At 39.9% G+C, this 22,194-nt stretch overlaps 2 protein-coding genes across 2 annotated transcripts in view; one reads left to right on the plus strand and one right to left on the minus strand.

Moving 5' to 3' along the window:
* ERAP1 (endoplasmic reticulum aminopeptidase 1) overlaps positions 1 to 22,194 on the plus strand; it is a 1,476,217-nt gene that overhangs the window by 464,762 nt on the left and 989,261 nt on the right. The gene's annotated exons all lie outside the window — the stretch shown is intronic.
* The window catches only part of LOC122795783 (endoplasmic reticulum aminopeptidase 1-like), a 103,772-nt gene that overhangs the window by 49,103 nt on the left and 32,475 nt on the right, over positions 1 to 22,194 (minus strand). Inside the window, exons 3-4 of the mRNA XM_044064114.1 lie at positions 6,806 to 6,946; positions 6,623 to 6,704 (exon numbers count right to left, since the gene is read on the minus strand). Coding sequence (XP_043920049.1) covers positions 6,623 to 6,704; positions 6,806 to 6,946 — 223 coding nt within the window. The remainder of the gene's footprint in view (positions 1 to 6,622; positions 6,705 to 6,805; positions 6,947 to 22,194) is intronic.

Genomic DNA, 22,194 nt, shown 5'->3' on the forward strand with positions numbered 1-22,194 from the left:
ACAACTGTACTATGTTCATCGTGTTTCACTGTTGCAGTCATGACTGTAGGGTAGAATCCCAAAGCTGAAAGAAAGGGAGGTGGTCATAAAGAAGAAGGAGCGGCTAAAAGGCCCTGCAAGACTGCAGAGGCAAAGCCTGCCCTAGACTTAGAGTAGAGAGGTAGATTGTAGTGCTTAGAAAAAGTATGCACAGAACTCCAAGTTGCAGCTTCCAAAATGTCTTTGGTAGGAACTCCGCTGAGGAAGGCCGCAGAAGTGGCAGCAGCTCTGGTGGAATGAGTCCGTATACTCCCTGGGATTTGCTTTCCATGGTGTGAATAACAAAATCTGATTCCATGAGCAATCCATTTAGAAATGGTCTGTTTTGAAATGGCTTTACCTTGGGAACTTGAAGCATAAGAAACAAACAATTGTTCCGATTTTCTGATGTCCTTGGTTCTGTTCAGGTAAAAACGTAGTTGTCTGTGTACATCCAAGGAATGTAAGATCCTTTCCCCTTTATTTTGAGGAGTGGGAAAAAAAGGTTGGTAAGTGGATAGTTTGATTTAAAGCCACTTTGGAAACCACCTTAGGCATGAAGGTAGGATTAGTCCTCAAAGATACCCTGTCTTGATGAAAAATAATATAAGGTTCCACAGCCATAAGAGCTTGTAACTCTGAAACTCTCCTGGCAGAGGTTAGGGCTAACAGGATAGCTGTCTTCCAAGATAAAATCTTGATGTCAGAAGAGGCAGCGGGCTCAAAAGGAGGCAAGGTTAGTTTTTCCAAAACATAGTTGAGATCCCAAGCAGGAATAGGAGGAGATCTAGGAGGTCTTAAGTTCTTAGCTCCTCTGAGAAACTGTCTCATGAGCTGGTGGGAAAAGATGGGAGGGTCTGTATTATAATGAGCAGAAATAGCAGAGGCATGTATCTTAATGGAAGAGAAAGAGAGACCCTTATGTAAGAGATCTGTCAAGTAAAGTAAAATTAAAGTAATGTTAGGAAGAAGAGGATCAGAATCCTGAGCCTGCATCCAGGAACAAAATCTTTTCCATTTTCCTGCATAAGATTTTCTAGTGCTAGGACGTCTGGCTTCTAAAATGACATCCATAACCTGCTTGGGCAGGAAAGAATAAATCAAAGGCCCTGGATTAACCAGGCCACCAGGCTGAGAGTTCTGACATGAGAGTGTAGAACCTGACCCTGATGTTGGGACAGAAGGTTCGGAGACTGAGGTAAAACCCAAGGGGCTCCAGGCATAGGTTTTTAGAGTTGGATACCAAAACTGCCGAGGCCAATTTGGAGCCAGCAAGATTATCATCTTGGGCTTGTCCTGTTTTATCTTCAATAAAACCCGTGGAAGAAGAGGAAGAGGCGGAACGTCATATCCCGAGAGGTTCCTCCAGCTGAATGACAGGGCATCCACTTTCCAAGCTTCTCTGTGGAAAGTCCTGGTGCAAAAATTCTGTAGTTGATGATTGAGATGGGATGCAAAGAGGTCTATGTGAGGACATCCCCAGACTGCTGTTATCATCCTGAATATTTTGGTGTCCAGCATCCACTCGTGTGGATCCGAAATGTTTCTGCTCAGACTGTCTGCCAGGATGTTTTGTTTCCCTGGTAGAAACTGAGCTTGAAGATCCAGATTGCAAGCTAGAGCTGTGTTCCATAGATCCATGACTAGTCTGCAAAGGGGTAGGAATGAGATTCCCCCCTTGCTTGTTTATGTACCACATAACTGTGGTGTTGTCTGTCCGTATTAGTAGTTGTCCTGGTTGTAAAAGATTCCTGAAGGCCAATAGAGCTTTCTGAATGGCTAACATTTCCTTTAAGTTGATATGCAGGTGCTTGTGATCCTTTGTCCAAAGGCCCTGCAGACAATTGCCCTAAAAATGGGCTCCCCAAGCATAATCCGAGGCGTCCGTGGTTAGAATCTGAGTGGCAGGAGGCAGACGGAAGGGTTTCCCTTTGTTTAGAGCACAAGCCCTGGACCACCAAAGAAATTCCTTTTGAAGGCAAGGAAGGACGGAGATCAGTATGTCTAAACTGTGGCAATGCTGAGACCATACACTTTTTAGGTACCACTGTATTTTCCTCATGTATAGTCTTGCATATGGTACGAGAAGGATGCAGGAGGCCATGTAACCCAAAGCCTGCAGGAATTTCCTTGCAGATAGTTGAGTTGAAGTTTCCAAGGTTCTGAAAGTTGAAGCCAGCTGTAATTGTTTTTCGGATGTCAGAAATGCCATCTGGGTTGTGGTGTTTAGAAGTGCACCCAGAAAAGTTATCTGTTGTGATGGTGTCAAATTTGACTTTTTTATGTTTACAGAGAATCCCAGGAACTTGAGGAGGTTCTGTACAAATTCTAGATGCTGGAGTAAGACATCCTTGCTGTCTGCCTGAATTAGACAATCATCCAGATAAGGGTAAATTTGAATTCCCTTGAGTCTGCAGTAAGCTACTACTGGAGCCAGGCATTTGATGAAGACCCTGGGTGCAGTAGACAATCCAAAGGGCAGCGCAGAGAATTGAAAGTGCCTCGATCCGGCCTTGAACCTGAGGTATTTTCTGCGATCCTGCCTGATGGGAATGTGTAAATATGCTTCCTTTAAATCCAAAGTTACCATCCATGCATCTTTGGACAGCATTGGAAGTAGCTGCTGTAGAGTAAGCATCTTGAATTTTGGAATCTCTAGAAAGGTGTTCAAGACCGACAGATCCAGAATGGGTCTCCATGAGTTTTGCTTCCTTGGGACTAGAAAGAGCCTTGAGTAAAAAAAACTTTTCCCATCTCTGAAAGTGGAACCAGTTCTATGGCATTCATAGCCAAAAGAGCTTCCACCTGGTTTAAGGCCTCCGTCCATTGATGTTTTGGAAGGTCTGGCCATCCGCTTGGCCTTGGCAAGGTATGAAAATGGAATTTGTAACCTCTTAAAACCACATCCAAAACCCACTTGTCTTGGGTTATTTGAGTCCAATTTTGATAAAAGAGAGAGTTTTCCTCCGAGAGGGGCTTCCAGGCAAGAAGGGAGTCACTGAGTTTGTTTCCTTTGAGTTTGTGACCTGTCCTCTCCTCCCCTAGGGGTGGAAGCAGTCCACTGTCTTGGTCTATAAGAAGCTTGTGTTTGAGGCCTTCCTCTGGAGCGTCTATATCTACCCCTCTGAGGCCTGTCTGAAGTGGGAAAGGACCAATTTTTGAAGGCCAATTCCTGCTAAATCTAGGTGGCTGTACTTGTAAGAAATCTTTAACTGTTTGCATGGATTTCGCCTTATCCTCCATCTTTTTAATCACCTCTTCAGCTTTTGATCCAAACAAAACATTATGCTGAACAGGAGCATCCAATAATTTACGCTTTACTTGCTCAGGCAAATTTTGTTCCTTTAGCCATGCATCCCTTCTAATGACTGTGCCAGAGGCTGCAGCCCTACAAGAAGCCTCCAAGGCATCAAATCCACAGTGTAAACCATGCTTCCCAACTTGTTCAGTGGCATGCAATAAGTCATGTAATTCCTTATCATCTGCACAGGCAGAAATGGAAGTAAGCTTTTGTTTTAAAACAGACAAGAGAAATTGCTGGTATTTTAGCATATGAAACTGACAGTTTAAAGCCCTAATGGACAAAGTAGCAGAAGTGTACACCTTTTTGCCCCATCTTTCTAAGGATCGAGAATCCTTTTCAGTAGGAATGGGATTTTTGGCAGAAGCGGCCTTAACTCCCATAGGACCCTGAGAAATGGTTTCAGGGTCAGCAGAAGGGTTCTTGTATAAAAACTGATGGGAATCAGGAACCCTGTAATATCTATCAGGCTTAACAGGAGCAGGAGGAAAAGAGTCAGGGGTTAAGTTAGCCTCGAAAGGCATCATCCACAATATCCAAAACAGGAGGAATAGCCAGGGGTCTATGTTGGGGAAGAAGAAGAAAATCCCTCAGTCTTTTCTTAGATTCCGAATACTCCTGTCCTTCCCAATGGAAATGTTCCCTCATTTCATGCAAAGTTTCCCCAAAAGAGAAATCCTCAGGGGGAGAAACTGAAGGAATGGATTCCTCAGCATCAGAATCCTCATAAGGAGGGAAAGAATATTCCTGATCAGAAGAAGAAACTGAAGAAACAGAAGCCTGATCAGAGGAATCATAATAAACATCCTGCCTTGCCCTTTTATCTGGAGGGGGATGTGAACCCCTAATCATAGTAAGTAAATCCTCCGCCATCTTGAGTAACTGTTTCTGTGACTTGGGAGCCAGTTCAGAAGAGGCCTGTGTTGTAGTCTTTGATTTAGAAGGAGTCTTTGCCTTTGTCTTTGGCTTTGCCTTTATTAGAAGCTGAGTAGGCCTGAAAACCCCTTCGGAAGCCGGTACCTGCACAGCGGCTCCGGACCCATCCGAAGGAGCATTGTCCGAAGGTCCTGCAACAGAAATATTTAAAGGCCTGGTTGGCTCCTCATGAGAGTCCGTTTTGGCCATCGGTTCTGAAATGGCCGACGACAGGGGCTGCAAAAGCACCTCACTGACGACGGCCGAACCTGAAGCTGGCTCCGCTTGTGCATTATCATCAGATTTGGACCTCGGAGGCCTGTCTTTATCCTTGCGACGTTTGTGAACTCCGGTAGCCGGAACCGTATCTGATGACATTTTGTAGTTAAAGCGCCTACCGAAGTAATGAAAAGCAAAATCGTACCTTCGCTTAATTGTACGTTGATTGAATCTAGCACAAAACTGACAACTAGCTACGTCGTGGTCAGGGCCTAAGCAAGGAATACAGTAAGAATGAAAATCCTTATGAGGTATTTGCTTCCCACATGAAATACAATTATTAACTTTTTCTAACATCGGAGTGGAGCAAGAAAAAAGTTTCTAACGGGTACTTAGCTTTGAGTGGAGAAGAAAATCTTCGGACTGAAGTATATCAGAAAAAATCGTCAGGAGTCAGCCGACCGGCACTTGCGAACTGCTATCACCGCACAACAAGAAAGACTGGAGAAGATGGCGTCAGCTGTCAGCTTTGTACTCCTGGCGCTCTGACGTCAGGGAGCATGGTTGAACAGCCGACGCCGGACCCAGACTTTGGGATTCTGGCTGACCGAGGGCTGCCTGCCGGCAGGGGAGAACCGTACAGTCATGACTGCAACAGTGAAATACGATTAACATCTAGGAGATGGGCAGAATGTGCACCACAGGACAGAATACACAGTGGCAGCCAGGAATGTACCACCTACAAGGCCCTTGTCATGTGCTGACATGGAGACTAAATGTGAGCTTGAGTCCTTGATAGTCAAGGATAAGCTGCCCTACTGCAAAATCTGAAGGACTATTTTTTTTAAATGAACTTACCTCTACCAGGGCAGGGCAATGGCCAGCTCTGAGATTTTTGATTCACATGGCAGTGCTCTGGCTTTAATATATCCAACAACTGCATGCATGCTCCCTTGAAAATAAGAGTATCTGAGAACAAACTGCTGAACTCTGACTGGTGGAGAAGATGGGCCCAATTATTGACTGACAAGAAGGACCCCAATGTTAGATCTACAAATTGCCTTTTTATTGCAAGTAGTGATTAACAAAGAATAACAGATTGTAAACTGTGATTTACTTTTAAGCAAGATAATTGTACTACGCGGCTGCCACACTCCCTAGATTAAGTTGCAAAGAGCAGAAATGTTATTTAGATAGTCTTATATATCAAGATACCTGAATTAATTTCCCATCTGAGATTACAGCTATCCTTAACTGAATGCTAAAAAGATTTCTATAACACATTATTGATGAAAAAACAAGGCTTCAATGAGGCTATATCTTTTATTTTTTTGTTTCCATTACCTATCCAATGGCTCCTCCTCTGGATTCGATTAGCCCAGTTGTTCCTCTTGGGGGTGACAGCCATACCCATTTGCACCTTGGTAAGGGCAACAAACCTACAGTCATTTCAATCCCTGGCAAAGGCAAGAGCTTCATCAGCCCATTTCTTCTCCCAGGAGCACGGGACAGGTTGCAACAAAACAAACTCACTGTATGATATTGCACAAGATCCAATCTCAGATCCAGCCTAATCCCTCCCTGCAGTAACCTCTGGCTTCTCTTGAAGTTGCTGCCTTGGAAACGGCTTCCTATGCAGGCATAAGCACTGTTAGGGGACATCCTCTGTGGTTTATAAGTGGCATGACCCACCCAACTCAATGACTGCTAGCGGTAATACCTTCCCCTTTAGTCAGTGTTGCAACAGGTCTTACCACATTCTTCCCTCTAGGATGGGATAACTGACAATAGCCAATAATTCCCACACTCCCCTTGCCTAGATTCTCCAGCACCCGAGCCAATAATCAAACTCAGGTTGTCTCAGTTGTAGTGAAGAGATTTATCCCTCTACACCACAGACCAGGAAGAAGATTATATTTTTTAAACTTTACCATGATAGTAAACAGTTCAAATACTAGAATCAGCACTATTTTTGTGACATATGTCAACATCACGGGTACTGACAAGGGAATCTGCTGATGCCTACTGGAATCTAGATAAAATACCTTTTCAGAAATCAGCATAAGATATGGTCTTCACCATTCTATCATCACAGACTTTTGTTTATTAAAAAAGTAGAACTTTCAGAGTCACATAGAAAAGACAATATCACCGTTACTAATTTCATACCTCATGAAGCATTTCGCGTGTGGAATATTGGTTTGTAACTCCATTCACCATGTGTGCTAATGAATGGGAGCCCAGTTCAAACCTAAAATTTAAAGTGATTGCTTGTTATAGGCTTGTATCACACAAATGAATGTCAGATACTAACAATATGCAGAAAATATGTAAAAGTTCTCTGAAACTTACTTCTGGACTAATTTATCCCAATTTTTCTTGAGAAATTTCCAAGCTAACTGAAATCCCGAAGGATTCTTGCTAACGTACACAACAATGAATGGTAGGTCTTGGGTTTTCACTACATCTCCTTTCAAGCTTTCTTCCATTAGCCTAAATATAAAAAGGATAAGCATACTGTTAGATGAATTCATGGTGATAATCATCCCAGAGACTGCAGCAACTTTTAACAGTAAGTGTTCACTCTACATGACTTAACCTCAGAAAAATGATTATTAGCAATGATATAACTGTGACCAAGTACTCCACACCTGAATAAAAGGCAAAAATGCTGTGCATCTTGGGAAATTATTATCAGGACAAGAACAGGTAAAGCAACAGAAAGAATTATCACTTAACCGAAAAAAGAACATTACTTCACGTTGGCCTTTAAACTCACAATAGTATTCCATTAAAATAAACAGCTGAGATATAAACTATAAAACTGCAGTGACATATCTGACATCATCTTAGGCTGAATGAGAAACACACTGAGAAAAAAGGCTATGTGTATTTCTTGTGCTCTGGCCTTTGAGTGTAATAAATGTTGAAAAAATATATACATCAGACATTGTTAAATTGTGGGACATAGACATATCTTATAGATTCCAGATATTTTGAAGATAATCTGCCACTAGCCAACCATAGAAGCATGCTTCTGTCAGAAACACTGCTACAGATATAATTTCAAAACACTAAAATATGCTGTAATTATATCTGTAGCAGTGTTCCTGACTAAAATAAGTTTGTGGGGTCAGCTGGTGGTATATTATTTCTTATTTTTTGTTCACCTGCTTCTGTATGCATTTTGATGTTACAGACATTGTACAGATACTACTGGCATGTCATACTATATGTATCACCACTCTGTGTATTCCATCGATCACCATAGCCAAACATTCACACATACTCACAGAAAAGGAAAAAAATAAACTTAACACACTGTGCATGCAAATAAATACATAAATACACAGATCTCATAAAAAAAACAACTACACCCTTAAAATCCTTACTAACATAAATATCATAAACTAAAGTAAACATACAGTGTAAAAAATGGGAATCAGCTGATTGGAAAATGACATTTTCAGTAAAACCAGACATAAATCTAAAATACTAAAATAAATAATATTACATTAGCTAAAACACAAAACAATATTATAGTCCTAACATTTATTGCCATATCCTTCAGCACATAACTACAAAAATTGCACACATCATGTAAAACCTTAAACAAAAAGCATTACCTAAAACACAAAAAAGATTAAAACATACCAGAAGTACAGTAGAAAACAACTCACCAGACAGCACATTCATAAAAACCTAGGCAGCCTTCTTAAAGTCATATTCAGTACACATATGCACAATTTTTGCATCCCATGGAAACAAATGGGAAACAGTTATCTAGAGTAAAATAATTCCTCTATCAGTGTCAAATGCTGCCTTGTATTGAGGTGAACTAAAGTAGTAGTGATTAAAGATATCTGATGAACAAAATAATGCAATGCATAAGAAATTAAATAAAAAAATGTAATGCATACAGCCTAGCTTTATTTAGCAGCAAAATCAATATAAGATATCTGAATGTGAAAAACTGCATTAGGGTGAGAAAAAATGTATTACCCGCCAGTAACAAAATGTGTGCAACATAACATTTTGAATGCAGTAAATGTGAGACATATTTAAGTGGAAATGCAGATTTATGGCATGCATTCCCCCGGTGCATTAATTTCACATAATCTTCTTTTAATTTACTTTATTGATAACACAATGAAATTGTTTAACAAGTAAAGCACATTAAAACATGATTCAATTTAAAGCAGTCAGGCATACAAATCACTTAAAAAATTACTTGGCCAGTATTGAACAGCATGGGAGTAGTTAGTAAGGGCAATGTTGTCATTTGACTAGACTTCTCGGGGGTTGAATAAAGCATACTTCAGGAAATGCCAAAGTATCACAATTTCCAGTAAGTCATTTTTAAAACATAGGATTCATTAGTTCACAAATTTCAGTAAATATCATTAGTGCCTTACATTACCAGACTACGACATCTCAGAAGTGAGGAATGATACCAGGTCTTCGGCACCCAATTACAGTGGGTTCCAGTTTTTGCTTTAATACCATAGTATGCTTCTCACTCTTTGTGATGGGAAGGCAGTTTCTGTGTGGAATTGTGCATTAGTTAGCACACTCTTGGATAAGTAAAACACCAAAGAAGCATGGCTGAGGTGTGTGCATTTTCGGGATGGGTCTAGTGAAGCATCTGGATACTGATGCTGGCTGTTTTGTGTAATACATTTAAAAGCATAGACCAGCTACTATTCATTATTTGTTCAATATTTTGTTTAAACTTAGTTCAGATGCAGGGCTATTTTTCAAAGGTACTATTAACAGTAAATATGCACTCTGTTAATACAACGGTGCATAAACTTGTTGAATAAAATTCATCCTATTCAACTATTTTATTTTGTTTGTTAAGCAGATTAGTGGTGAGGTGTAGGACTCCTTTCAGCCACATCCAGGGCCATTATGTTAGTGGTCTGGTACCTGACCTGTTTTAGATACAAAGACCACTGGGAAACATTATAGGGACTGTAAGCAACCATTATGTTAAAAATAAGAAAATAATAAGAAAAAATAACAGAAAAAGAAACCTCATTATTCAGAAATGCGTGCAACAATTCAATAAGGAAATCAAAAAAGCAAATTACTGCATTCAATTCAGCAAATGAATCCAAATGCAAACTATTCAATTTTTTTTTGTAAAAGGCAAAACAGTGGATAAAGATTCCATAGTTCAGGATGTGGAATTTAACACAGGAACACTGTGGAGGAGGGGAATCAATTTGTTTCAACAATACCAAAGCAGGCTTAAGGAATTACAGAAATATTTATGTTCTTAAATTCCTGGCTCATATTTGAATAAGATAAGATTGGTTAGCTAGTCATTACATTGTTCAACATAAGTAGTAGCAGCAGTTCTACAGAGTCTGAAATAACATATCTTAAACTACATTAAAGGATACTAAATTTAAACCTAACCAGGGAGCACATATTATATAGCCTATTTAAATTTCTCCAAGTCTTCTGGATTTCTAATACCATGACTGGAATGGGCCCCATTCCTAAGTCAAAGCATGATTAAAGTTCATGAAATTAGTATTGTTTCAATCTTTGATGTTAGACAGAAGTGCTCTTGGCAGCACCCGCAATCCCGCAATGTGCTCAGTAATGACTCCTGCAGTTTATATGGAGTTACATGTATCTGTATCATATCTAAGTACGATTGTAAATTCTTTTTTACAAGACCCATCTCTCCTACTACTACTGGAACTGTCTAGGTATCCTTTTTCCTCATTGCCTCATTTCTGCCTGCAAATCCTGGTATTTTATGACTTTGTGTTTCTCTGTATATAAGATACTGTAGTCACTGGGGGCAGCAATTTCAATGATCAGTGCTACTTTTGTCATCTTTCCATGGACTACTACATCTAGTTTTCTTGTATCTGTTTTTTTGAACTGTTGGTAATGGGTGATCCCATGTGATATAAACGTCATAATTTTCTATAATGCATTGTGGCTCGTGTTTCCACAGTTTTTTAGCTACTTCAATATTATAATGTTTGCACAATTCTCAATACAACAGTCTTGCTACATTATTATGCTTTTCAGTATGCAGTCCTTCTGCCATTAGTATATCACAACTAGCAACAAGATGTGCAACTGTTTCCAATTCCGTCTTACAAAACCTGTATTTACCTGTTTCTCCGACGTGTTCAATGGACTTTGTAAACCAGCATGTACGTAGTCCACTATCTTGGTCCAAAAATATGAACTTTTCATCTTTTAGTTTAAATTCACCTCTCCTTAACTGTACACTTCTCATTCCTATAGAATCATCTACATAGGTTGTCTGATGATTCTCTAGTACTTTTTGATAACCCCAAACATTCCCAGGGGTAGTTGCCTCTAAATGCTGTATTTACCTGAATAAGATCTCCTCTTAGAGATCTGTAAGAGACACTGTACAAGTTCACATATTTTAGTCTTTCATAATAACTTAAATTTTCACATCCATGGATGCCTTTGCTATATTTCCTCTGTATGCTTTCTAGTTTACTCATGCTTGTTTTCTTATAAGGTTTATTATTATTCCATACTTATGTTTGGGTCTAATGTAACTAACAAACAATGCCTTTAATGGTCTGCTGTGAACAGAAGCAAATAGATCTATTTGAGGAGCCCCCCACATGTGGAGAATGTCCTGGAAGACATCTGGGTGTAACATCCATTCTTGATGGTCTATCCTGCATCTGCGCAGTCAATTTGCAGCTGTGTTCTGCTCTGAGGATGACTGAGTTGCAACCTCCCAGACAATCATGACCAATCTACACAGGGGGCAGGATCTAGTTCTCCTCTTGTTTAAGTACCACATCAGTGTGGTGCTGTCTGTAATTATCAACTGTGGGCTTGGAGTCTGCAACTAATTCAAAGCTTTTAATGCATTTATCGGAGCCAGTGTTTATTTGAGGTCAATGTTCTTTTTTTGGTGAAGTGAGGATCCCAAATCCCCAAAACTTTAATCCTTATGGAAACGGTTATCCAGACATAGTCCAATCAGATCTGAGGGACCACTGAATCCTCTTCATATGAAGTCTGGCTAAATGGACAAGGAGAACAGTCAAAATTATGTAGCCTACATTTCTGAGGAACTATACTGCTGTGGAAATGGAATGGTGATTCAGATCTAAGAACGGTCTCTGGAGGAAGGTGAGCCATTACAAGAGGGGTGTCCAAGAGGCATTCCAGAAATGTTAACTTGTGAGATGGAACTAGGGAAGACTTCCCTAAGTTTAGTTTGAAATCTAGACTTCAAAAGAGATTTATGAAGAAAAGGGGGATGCCTGAGTGTCTGAGAAGCTGCTGCTGATGAGATAATTACCCAGGTAAGGGTAAATGTGGATTCCCTGAATCTGCAAAAGACAGCTACTGGAGGTAGTAATTTTGTAAACACTACTGGAGATGTAGAAAGTCCAAAAGGCAAGGGTGTAAATAGAAAATGTAATACAGACATAAAAAATCTTAAATAAGCCTGCAATGTTTGTGTACTGGAATGCTGTGATGTACATCCTTGATGTTTAGTGTCACTAACAAAAACTGGGAAAGAACAGGGAAAAGGGACTGTAGAGATAACATCCTGACCTTTGGAATAATTAGAAAGGAAGCCATAGCTGAAAGATTCAAAACTGGTCTCCATCTGCCCTATTTCTTGGGTACAAAAAACATTTTGGAGTAAAATCCTTTCCCTGCTGGGATGGAAGAACACTTTATAACACCTTGAGATAGCATTTCTGAAAGACTCTGGTCTGGTTTCCTGTAGGAAGTGGTATTCCTAACTATGGAATGGACTGCCTCTGTCATTTGTAATGCTTTTGAATTATTCTTAGGGGTCTACTTTATAAACTCGAACGTTCAAAAGTTCGAATGCATAAAGATCGACACATATGCATCGAACTCTTAAACGTTCAAAAGTTAATAAAGAAAAAAAAATACACAGAAAAAAAAAAGATGCAGGCAGAGGGGCAAGCCCCCCTGCATCCCCCACACCCGCACTACTTAAATATACCAACTCCAAGATCGCCCTACATTGAAGTAAATGGAAACCTCTAACTACGGAGATTTCAGTTTACAGTTTTCGACCGCTTGCACTTTCGATGCATATGGTTCGATCCATATGTATTTGCGGTTTTTACGCTTTCGCGTAAATAAAGTAAACCCACTCTTAGTACCTAAGAAATGATTATTTGTTTCCAAAGGTGCAGGGAAAGTGACAGATTGCCTGCTATTTTAGGAAATGACTGGGGTTGGGAAGGGAGGGAGTGCTTAAATAGTCTTGCACTCTCTTTGGAGTCCTTGGGATCATCCGTTTTCTGCTTGGGGTCTTCTTGCCATTTCATTTTATATTGTTGTTTACTGGGCTTTTGTTGAACTGGTTTGAAAAGTATCTTGAAGAAATGTCCAGGGCTAGAGGTATATCTTTTGCTATATTTATGAAACAGTGACAGAAAAAGCTGTTTTTCTCCCTGTATTAAATTACCCCTGCTTCTAAATGTCTAGCAACCTAAGCCGAAGAGCTATCAAAAAGGACATCTTTTTCCACAGAAGCATTTAGAATCAGGGATTTGCATAACAGATTGTGTGCATGGTCAAAATCTGGCTATGAGAAAACAACCTAGGTCTTTAAAAGTAAAGATGCAATATTACCAGCAGGAGCTGAGTCTGACAAAAATGTGGCAGAAGAACACAGAACTAAAAGAGGGAGACAGCAGACTGTTTGTAGAGAATGGCTACTCATTGTACACCAGGCAGAAAAGGAATGCATTTATTCCATTATATAGGAAATGTCGAGAATCAGGTGTGAGATTCAAACTGCTGTACAAAGCTACCTTCATAATATTTTTCCTTGGAGGAACAAAATCATTTTTTGATGAAGTACATGCTAAGGAAGAAATATAAAATTTGTCTAACAAAAAGTGAGCTGTGAAACAGAAAGAGATTCTGGTTCTTATACTTCTGGTAATAAAGATCATACAGAGACTGTGCCACTGAAACCTTTTCCAGTGTTTCAAAAGAAAATGCTTGAGAGAGGGGAAAAGCACCATAGTTGACTAGAAGAATCAAGAGTACATTGGAAATGAAACAGATACAGGGTTTGGGAGATGGAGATGAACAGGAATAGAACAAGAAAATCTTGAAATAATGGACTTTCTTGGACTTTGTTAAACTTGTAGGGGACTCTAAAGCATATGCCATACTTCGTGTCATTAAACATCTGCAGAATCAAATCAGTAACTTGGAGACTGAGAAATTTGGGATTACAAAGCAATTCATGTTATTAATGTTCAGAAAAATGCTCACCAGACGGGAAGAAGAGGGAGAAAGTTAACTGTAAGTAAAACATTTTTTTAATAGTACTACTTAAATAATGCATGATTTTCTTTTCAGTTATTTTAAGTGTAATTGGGATACTAATGTAAATAGGTGCTCCTGTTTATTTCTTTTTTCTTTCTCCCTTCTTCTCTGTCTCTCCTTGTTCAGTTTTGAGAAATGTAGGCAGTGCAATGTAAAACAAAATCTGGTTAAAAGAGCATTACAAAAGAAAAATAAGTGTGCTTTTTCTCATTCTTGCATAGGGAAATGACTGGGCTAAGGCTATTAGCTTCATCTAGTAACAAGTTTAAAGAGAAAGCAAGTAAATGAAAACATGCTAAATATTATAAGGCTTTCTTTCTAGTAAACAGTTTTGTGTCTGGTTCCCATGTCTTTAGCAGACAATCTGATAAAAAGAAATGCCTTTGAGAAATGTTTTCTAAAAGCATTCAAGTGTTTTCCTAGCTAAGCGAGCTGTAAAGATAAGACAAAACCGCACAGCATTTACTAGAACCACATGCTGTGCATAACACCTTTCTTTTAGGTTAGCTCAAGTCTGTATGTGCGGCTGTCAGTGTGGAACATCTGTGCAATATTTGAAGATGTACATAGTTTTGTCTGTTATTATGAAGTTAATAGGTTTTAGGGGGTGTTTTGTGTGTGTGTGTTTGTTTGAGATTTTCAATAAAAAAAGTTCTGTAAGATGTAACATAGGCTCAAATGGAGAAGACAAGAAATAACTGTATAAAAGATTAACCTGCTAAACAGTACACACATGTAACACAAAAGCTGGAACTAGATATTTAAGAAAAAAAGATGTTATACATAAAATGTGGGTATAATAATTTCTCAAGAATATGATGCTTCCTATAATGTCTTCAAATTGTAATTGTCTCACAGATAAATACAACAAAATAGAGTAGTGAGCTATATTAAAAATGTAGTGTGCAGATAGCTATGCTACAGAAGACACATTTGGAAAGAATTGAAAATGTGAATTTGATAAAGAAAGGTTTTCAGGATGGTTATTCAGCAGAACACCTGGGTCAAAGGAAGAGAGAAGTATTTATATTAGTTGCAAGGGGAGCTCCAATAGTAATAGAACAGGATAAAAAAAGACAATAATGGTAGCTTTTTAGTACTAAGAGGCTACTGGCAAGGGAGGAGGATTATGCTGGCATATATTTATATTCCACCAAAACTATTATAATGGAGCTTAAGAAAATTCTGGGAGAAATAAGCAGCTTTCAGCCAAGAATATTACTTACACTGGGGACTGGTATTTGATTTGCAACAATGAAGATGTGTCTAGGGGGCCCAGAAGGGAAAATATAACAAAGGAGGTTAGATTTTTAAAGAAATGTATGAAAATATTTGGCATGTGAGATGTGAATTCAGTACTAGGAGTTTGTTTAACACTATTTTAAGAGGAGAAGTACCAACATCCTGGATGAAAGCGGTGGTAGTTATAATACCTAAAGAGGGTAAAGATCCACCAGATCAAGTTTTATACAAGCCCATTTCAATACTAAACCATGATTATAAACTGTTTATGTCTATAATGGCTAAAATGGCAAAACTGATGCCATAATTGACAGATATGGATCGATGTGGTTTTGTGGAGGGGAGGCAAACATTTGCCAACATTAACAGAATGCTGATGATCCAGAGGGAAGCAGAATGTAAGAAAATACCACTGTTGTTGGTGGGTCTTGATGCAGAGAAAGCATATGACAGAGTAAGCTAGGACTTTATGAGCAGAGCAATGGAAGCATTTGCATTCCATGATAAAATTCTAAGGTTGAATAGGAGGATATATGGGAGATTGGAAGCAAAAATTAATGTGGGTGAGTCCTCTCTGATAATCTCTGCTTGAGTAGAGGAAGCAGGCAGGGGAGTCGTATCTCTCCTTTGTTATTTGCATTACATTTAGAACCACTGGCAAACAAAATAAGGGACTCAGAAATTCAAGGATATAACTGGTATGGTAGTCAAGAAAAGCTGGCTCTATTTGCAGGCGACATTATTTTATACCTGACAAAACCAGAAAGGGACATTACAGTGCTGTGGAACATATTAAAGCAATTTCAAATCTTTTTGGGATACAAAATTAATGAAGCTAAAACAAAGGCAATAGTGTTAAATTATGTACTCACATACAAATTGGTTCAGCAAAATCCATACACATTGGGACATCATCAAATGAAGTATTCAGGAGTATGGATTAAAAATTATTCCAGTGTGACAGCTAAGGATTTGTGGAAAGAGACTAAACAAAAGATAATACATAAATGGAAAAAATGGAAGCTCAGTTATATGGATATCAATAGTAAGATACAAGCAGTTAAAATGTTTTTAGTCCCCTTAGACTTAATTTTATCAAACAGAGGAGAAGTTGTGGATAGCAGTTAATAAAGAGCTGAAGGATTTTATGTGGGAGGGGAAGACAGCAAGTGTCAAGTGGGATAAACTAATTCTTCCAACAGAACAGGGCAGATTGGGATTACCTGATTTGAAGGGGTATTTCAGAGCAACACAGTTAAGTTAAGGCTCCTATACAGAGCACAAGTAGAAAACTATAATTCATAGTGGAAAGAGATGATGATGAAACAGAGGGAGAGCTCGAAAAACAAGGAAAGACTGGGATTTTGGATGCAGACCTTTAAGGAGAATAACAATAATCATACAGAATATTATATTAAGTACCAAAAAGTATTCTAAGAACTAAGCCAGCATGGGAATGGAGAAAGGAGATTCTGCCAATAGGGCTGAATACAATTAGGGATACAGCCAATAGGTAAGAGGGGGCTGGAACTTATTGGAGAAAACTGGCGAAGGAACCAAGGTATTTGAAGCAAATAACTAGAGAGAGAAAGGTAACAGAATGGGAAAATGCCAAGATCTTACTTGCACTGCAAGTTAGAGAGTGCCTTCCCTATTAAGGAGTGATATCAGAGTATAGTCAAAGAAAAAGAAATAGGGGGATCCTAAACGAAAGACCAGCACTGGTAGAGTTGTTAACATAATCCAGAACAATAATTGTTGTTAAGAAAGAAATAATTAGTACAGCATACAAAATATTGTATGATAACTACAAAATTGAATCAGAAGAGGTTAGAGAGACTAGATAAGCAACTCACAAAGAAACAATGGGGGATATATGTATGCTTCCCGAATATGCAACAAAGTCTAGAAGATTTAGGATCTTTGCTTGGAAGTGTTTATGCATGTATTTTTGTACTCCAATTGGACTCCATAGAATTTTTCCTCAGGTAGATAGTAAATGTTGGAGGTGTGATGGAGAAGAAAGATGTAACTAGAAACATATTTTCTGGGAGTGTAATGAATTGGCAGACTTTAACAATTCCTTGCAGACTGCTTTGTCGGAGATACTGGGTGAGAAAACTGGTGTAACTAAGGAAATTATTTTTGAGCTATGATGCAGAATCGGAATTGCCTAGACATAGTAAGGCATTGCTGAGCCTAATTATGATTGCTGCCAAAAAAGCAATTACTGGAAAATAGAAATCAAAGTCTAAACCAACCTTACTAGAAGTAACAAAGATAGTAACAGAGATAAAACAACTGGAATTGTGATCTTTAGAAAAGGGTAGGAGCAAATTACATAGGAAAAATGGAAATTGTGGGATCAACACATGCAGAGGAAAAACAAAGTTTAAAAGAAGGCAGGATTTGAATGAGCTATGTATTGGTTGACTGGCAATGACTGGATATAGTATAAGTGATGTATAATGTTTGCAGCTACAGTTGTGGTTATCATGGTTTGTAATGTGTGTTGTTTGGAACTGAGATTGTATCGGCATTGTTTATTTGATTTATATAGATATACGATTGCCTATGCCACACATGATAATTTAATAAAGATGTTTCTTGTTTAAAAAAAAAAAAAAAAAAAAAACAGAATCTGTTTTTTGTCATCCTATGGGAGACTATGTAACCTAAGGCAGGCTTACCTACACATTACAAACCTTGTGCTGTTCAACAGAGAGCATGTATGGCATCATAGGAGCACTTAATCCTATGTGAAGGAGAAGAAATTAGGAGTTATATGCTTACCATAACTTGGTATGTGTGTTGTCTTCTTTCATTTGTTGTCAACACTGAGTCTTGGATCAATGCATGGATCTGATCTGGGCTTTCCAAAAGACTGATGCCTCATGACTCAAACCCTGCAACTCCACTAACTGCTCAGATCGAATTTGTTGAACAGATGAACCAACAGAAGGAATGATTTATATATATATATATATATATATATAGAGAGAGAGAGAGAGAGAGAGGTGTTTAGGTGAAATGGCAGTGGAGTTTTTAACTAGATTGTTTAATGAAATCTTGGAAAGTGAGAGGATGCCTGAGGAATGGAGAAAAAGTGTTTTGGTACCGATTTTTTAAGAATAAGGGTGATGTGCAGAGCTGCTAACTACAGAGGGATTAAACTGATCAGTCACAGCATGAAGTTATGAGAAAGAATAGTGGAAGCTAGGTTAAGAAGGGAGGTGATGATTAGTGATCAGCTGTATGGTTTCATGCCAGGAAAGAGCACTACAGATGCAATTGTTTGCTCTGAGAGTGTTGATGGAGAAGTACAGAGAAGGTCAGAAGGAGTTGCATTGTGTCTTTGTGGATTTAGAGAAAGCATATGACAGGCTGCCTAGAGAGGAGTTGTGGTACTGCATGAGGAAGTCGGGAGTGTCAGAGAAGTATGTAAGAGTGGTACAGGATATGTACCAGGGTAGTGTGACAGCGGAGTGATCTGCGGTGGGAGTGACGGATGCGTTTAAGGTGGAGGTGGGATCACATCAAGTATCAGCTCTGAGCCCTTTCTTATTTGCAACGGTGATGGACAGGTTGACAGATGAGATCAGACAGGAGTTCCCGTGGACTATGATGTTTGCAGATGACATTGTGATCTGTAGTGAGAGTAGGGAACAGATGCAGGAGAACCTGGAGAGGTGGAGATATGCTCTATAGAGAAGAGGAATGAAGGTCAGCAGGACTAAAACAGAATATATGTGTGTAAATAAGAGGGAGGATAGAGGAATGGTGAGGATGTAGGGAGTAGAGGTGGCGAAGGTGGGTGAGTTTAAATAATTTGGATCAACAGTTCAGAGTAATGGTGAGTGTGGAAGAGAGATGAAGAAGAGAGTACAGTCAGGATGGCGTGGGTGGAGAAGAGTGTCAGGAGTGATTTGTGACAGATGAGTACCAGTAAGAGTGAAAAGGAAGGTCTACAAGAGGGTAGTGAGACCAGCTATGCTATATGTGTTGGAGACAGTGGCATTGACAAAAAGGCAGGAGTCAGAGCTTGACGTGGCAGAGTTGAAGATCTTAAGATTTGCACTGGGTGTGACGAGGATGGACAAGATTAGGAATAAGTATATTAGAGGGTCAGCCCAGATTGGAAGGTTTGGAGACAAAGCCAGAGAGGCAAGATTACGTTGGTTTGGATGTGTGCTGAGGAGAGATGCAGAGTATACTGGGAAAAAGATGCTAAAGATGAAGCTGCCAGGTAACAGGAAAAGAGGAATGCCTAAGATAAGGTTTATGGATGTGGTGAGAGAGGACATGCAGGTGGGTTGGTGTGACAGAGCAAGATGCAGAGGACAGGAAGAAATGGAAACAGTTGATCTGCTGTGGCGACCCCTAACGGGAGCAGCCAAAACAATAGCATTGCCCAACCTGGACCTCAAGACAAGGAACCTATAGGTTCTGGCATCCTCCAAGTTATGCCAGACAAAAAAGAAGGGGGAAGCTAGTGTGGGATGTGAGGATACGAAGACAACAAAGATATCAAGTTATGGTAAATACATAACTCCTAAGTTGTCTCTATCATTTATCCTCACCACTGGGTCAGAATCCTCAGCTACGTGGTTCCCTGGGAAGCCCTTAAGGAAGGATATGACTGAGCTCCATGGAGCCAAAGGATGCTCTATTCCTGGAGATGACATCCAATTTGTAATGAGAAACAAAAGTAAATGAATTTGGCCAGGTTGCTGCAGCGGAAATTTCATCAATAGAAGTCCTAGATGAAAAAGCTGAGGAAGTGGATATCGACCGTGTGGAATGAGCTTTTGGGGAACAAGGAATTGCTATTCCTTTCAATGAATAAATAATGGATATACAGCTAGTAATCCATTTCGCCAGAGTTACTTTTGACACTGCTCTGTCTAAACGACTGGGTGAAAAAGAAATTAATAACTGTACCGACTTTTTGAAGTTCTTTGTTCTGTGCAGATAGAAACACAATTGTCTATGAACATCGGAGTAAATGAAGCATGTATTCACCCTTGTTGGAACAGTTAGGGAAAAAACTGGCAGATGGATAGACTGGTTAAGATTTGTTTCAGTGGCCACTTTAGGCATAAAGGAAGGTTTCATTCTCAAGGAAACCCTATCATTGAAAAAGTTTATGCATGGCAGTTTTGAAGACAAGGCCTGACGTTCTGAAACTCTCTTGGCAGAAGTAATCGTCACCAAGAAGATAGTCTTCCAAGACAAAAACTTTAGATCAGAGAAGGCAGTCAGTTCAAAAGGTTTCTGGCCGAGGTATTGCAAAACCAAGGCCAAATCCCATGGTGGAGAAGGATCCTTAATGGGGGGAGGGGGCCTGAGTAGGAAAATTCCCTTCATAAAGGCCTTACACAGTCTAGTGGTAGAGATGGGTGGTCGATCCTCTGTGGCATGAAAATTGGCAATTGCCACCAGTTGCAACTTACTTGTGGAAAAACTAGCCCCTTGATGGAACAGCGAGCTTAGAAAGAAAAGAATGGCAAAAACTGGAGCAGAAAAAGGGTCCATTTTCCTGTCTAAGGCCCAAATGGAAAACCTCTTCCACTAACTATGGTACACTTTTTTGGTAGAAGGCTTCTGCGAAGCAAGTACTATGTTACGGACTGGGGAAGCTAGCCTGGACTGCCTTAAAATCATTGGAAGTGGAGAAATCAAGTGATAAATCTGAGGGATCTGAGATTGGGAGGCTGAAGTTCCACTGGATGAGAAATCAGATCATTTGTGGGATCCAGTATCCATGGTGGATACCTTGCGTGAGACTGTAAAAGGGGAACCATACCTTACAAGGCCAGAAGGGGGCAATGAGGATTAGCATACTCTTCAACCTGCTGGCTTGCTGAAGAACTTTCAGAATCAGGGGAATTGGAAGGTAAGCATACAAGAGACCAGAGGGCCAACTGTGGACTACAGCATCCCTGGGTGACTCCCCCTTTGGAGGGATCAGGGCAAAGTACCTGTTGCATTTGTTGCTCAATGGGGAAGCAAACAGGTCTCAGAAAGGTAGGCCCCAACAGGTGAAAATTCGATCTGCTATTGTTTGATTCTGGGACCACTCATGTGGACTCAAGATGGATCTGCTTAGTCTGTCTGCTAACACGTTTGTCTCCCCGGGAATGTGCGTTGCAAGGAGAAATCAGTTGGAAGAGATTGCGCATTCCCACACTCTCATGGTCTTTCTGCATAACAGGTATGAACGTGTTCCCCCCTGCTTGTTGATATACCAGACTACTGACATATTGTCTGAGTGAATTGCTATTGTTCCCAGTGGGAGCCAATCCTGAAAGGCTTGCAGTGATTGTAGGACTGCTCTCATCTCCAGGACGCTGATGTGCAATTTGGTCTCTATTGGGGACCATGTGCCTGGGTAATGTCCCTCTCTACCCCAACAAGCAGGCATTTGTGGTCACTGTGGCTGTTAGAGGGGGAAGAGAGAATGGCCTGCCTAAAATAAGGTAATCTGAGATGAGCTACCATTGAAGATGTCGTCCGCAGACTTGAGACAGCTTGATCCGATGACTCAAAGGGTGAAACAGAATGGACCATTGGGCTGACAGAGTCTACTGAAGCACTCTCATGAAAAATCTAGCTAGTGGAACCATTAAGATGGCATCTGACATGGAGCCCATGGCTTTCAAGATAAGAACTGCTGAAGGGTTGGGTGTGTCTAGCAAGGACTGGACCTGCTGCCTGAGAGAGAGAGAAAGTGGGTAAAGATGCTACCTGAGTGACAGAGTTTAACTTTGTTCTGATGAATTCTATGTCTGAACAGAGTCAAGTTTAACTTTGTCATGTTTATAGTAATCCCTGCTGGTTGAATAGGTATAATAAGAACTATACTGCTTGACCCAGCTGATGCTTTGTAGGTGCAGTTAGGAGCCAATCGTCCAAGTATGGAAACACCTGGAATCCTTGCAGTCTCAGGTGAGCTGCCACCACTGTCATTCATTTGGTAAATACCTGGGGGGGGGGGGGGGGTTGTGGTGAGTCCAAAAGGCAGTGCTCTGAACTGATAACTACTGGCTCCCAGTCAGAAGAGCAAGTGTCTCCTGGACCGTCTGTGGATCTTTATGTGATAGTAAGCATCCTGGAGATCTATAGAGCATATTCAATCATCCTTG

Source organism: Protopterus annectens, chromosome 2.part2 (assembly GCF_019279795.1).
Source record: "Protopterus annectens isolate FY-2018-M chromosome 2.part2, PAN1.0, whole genome shotgun sequence".
Lineage (NCBI taxonomy): Eukaryota > Metazoa > Chordata > Ceratodontiformes > Protopteridae > Protopterus > Protopterus annectens.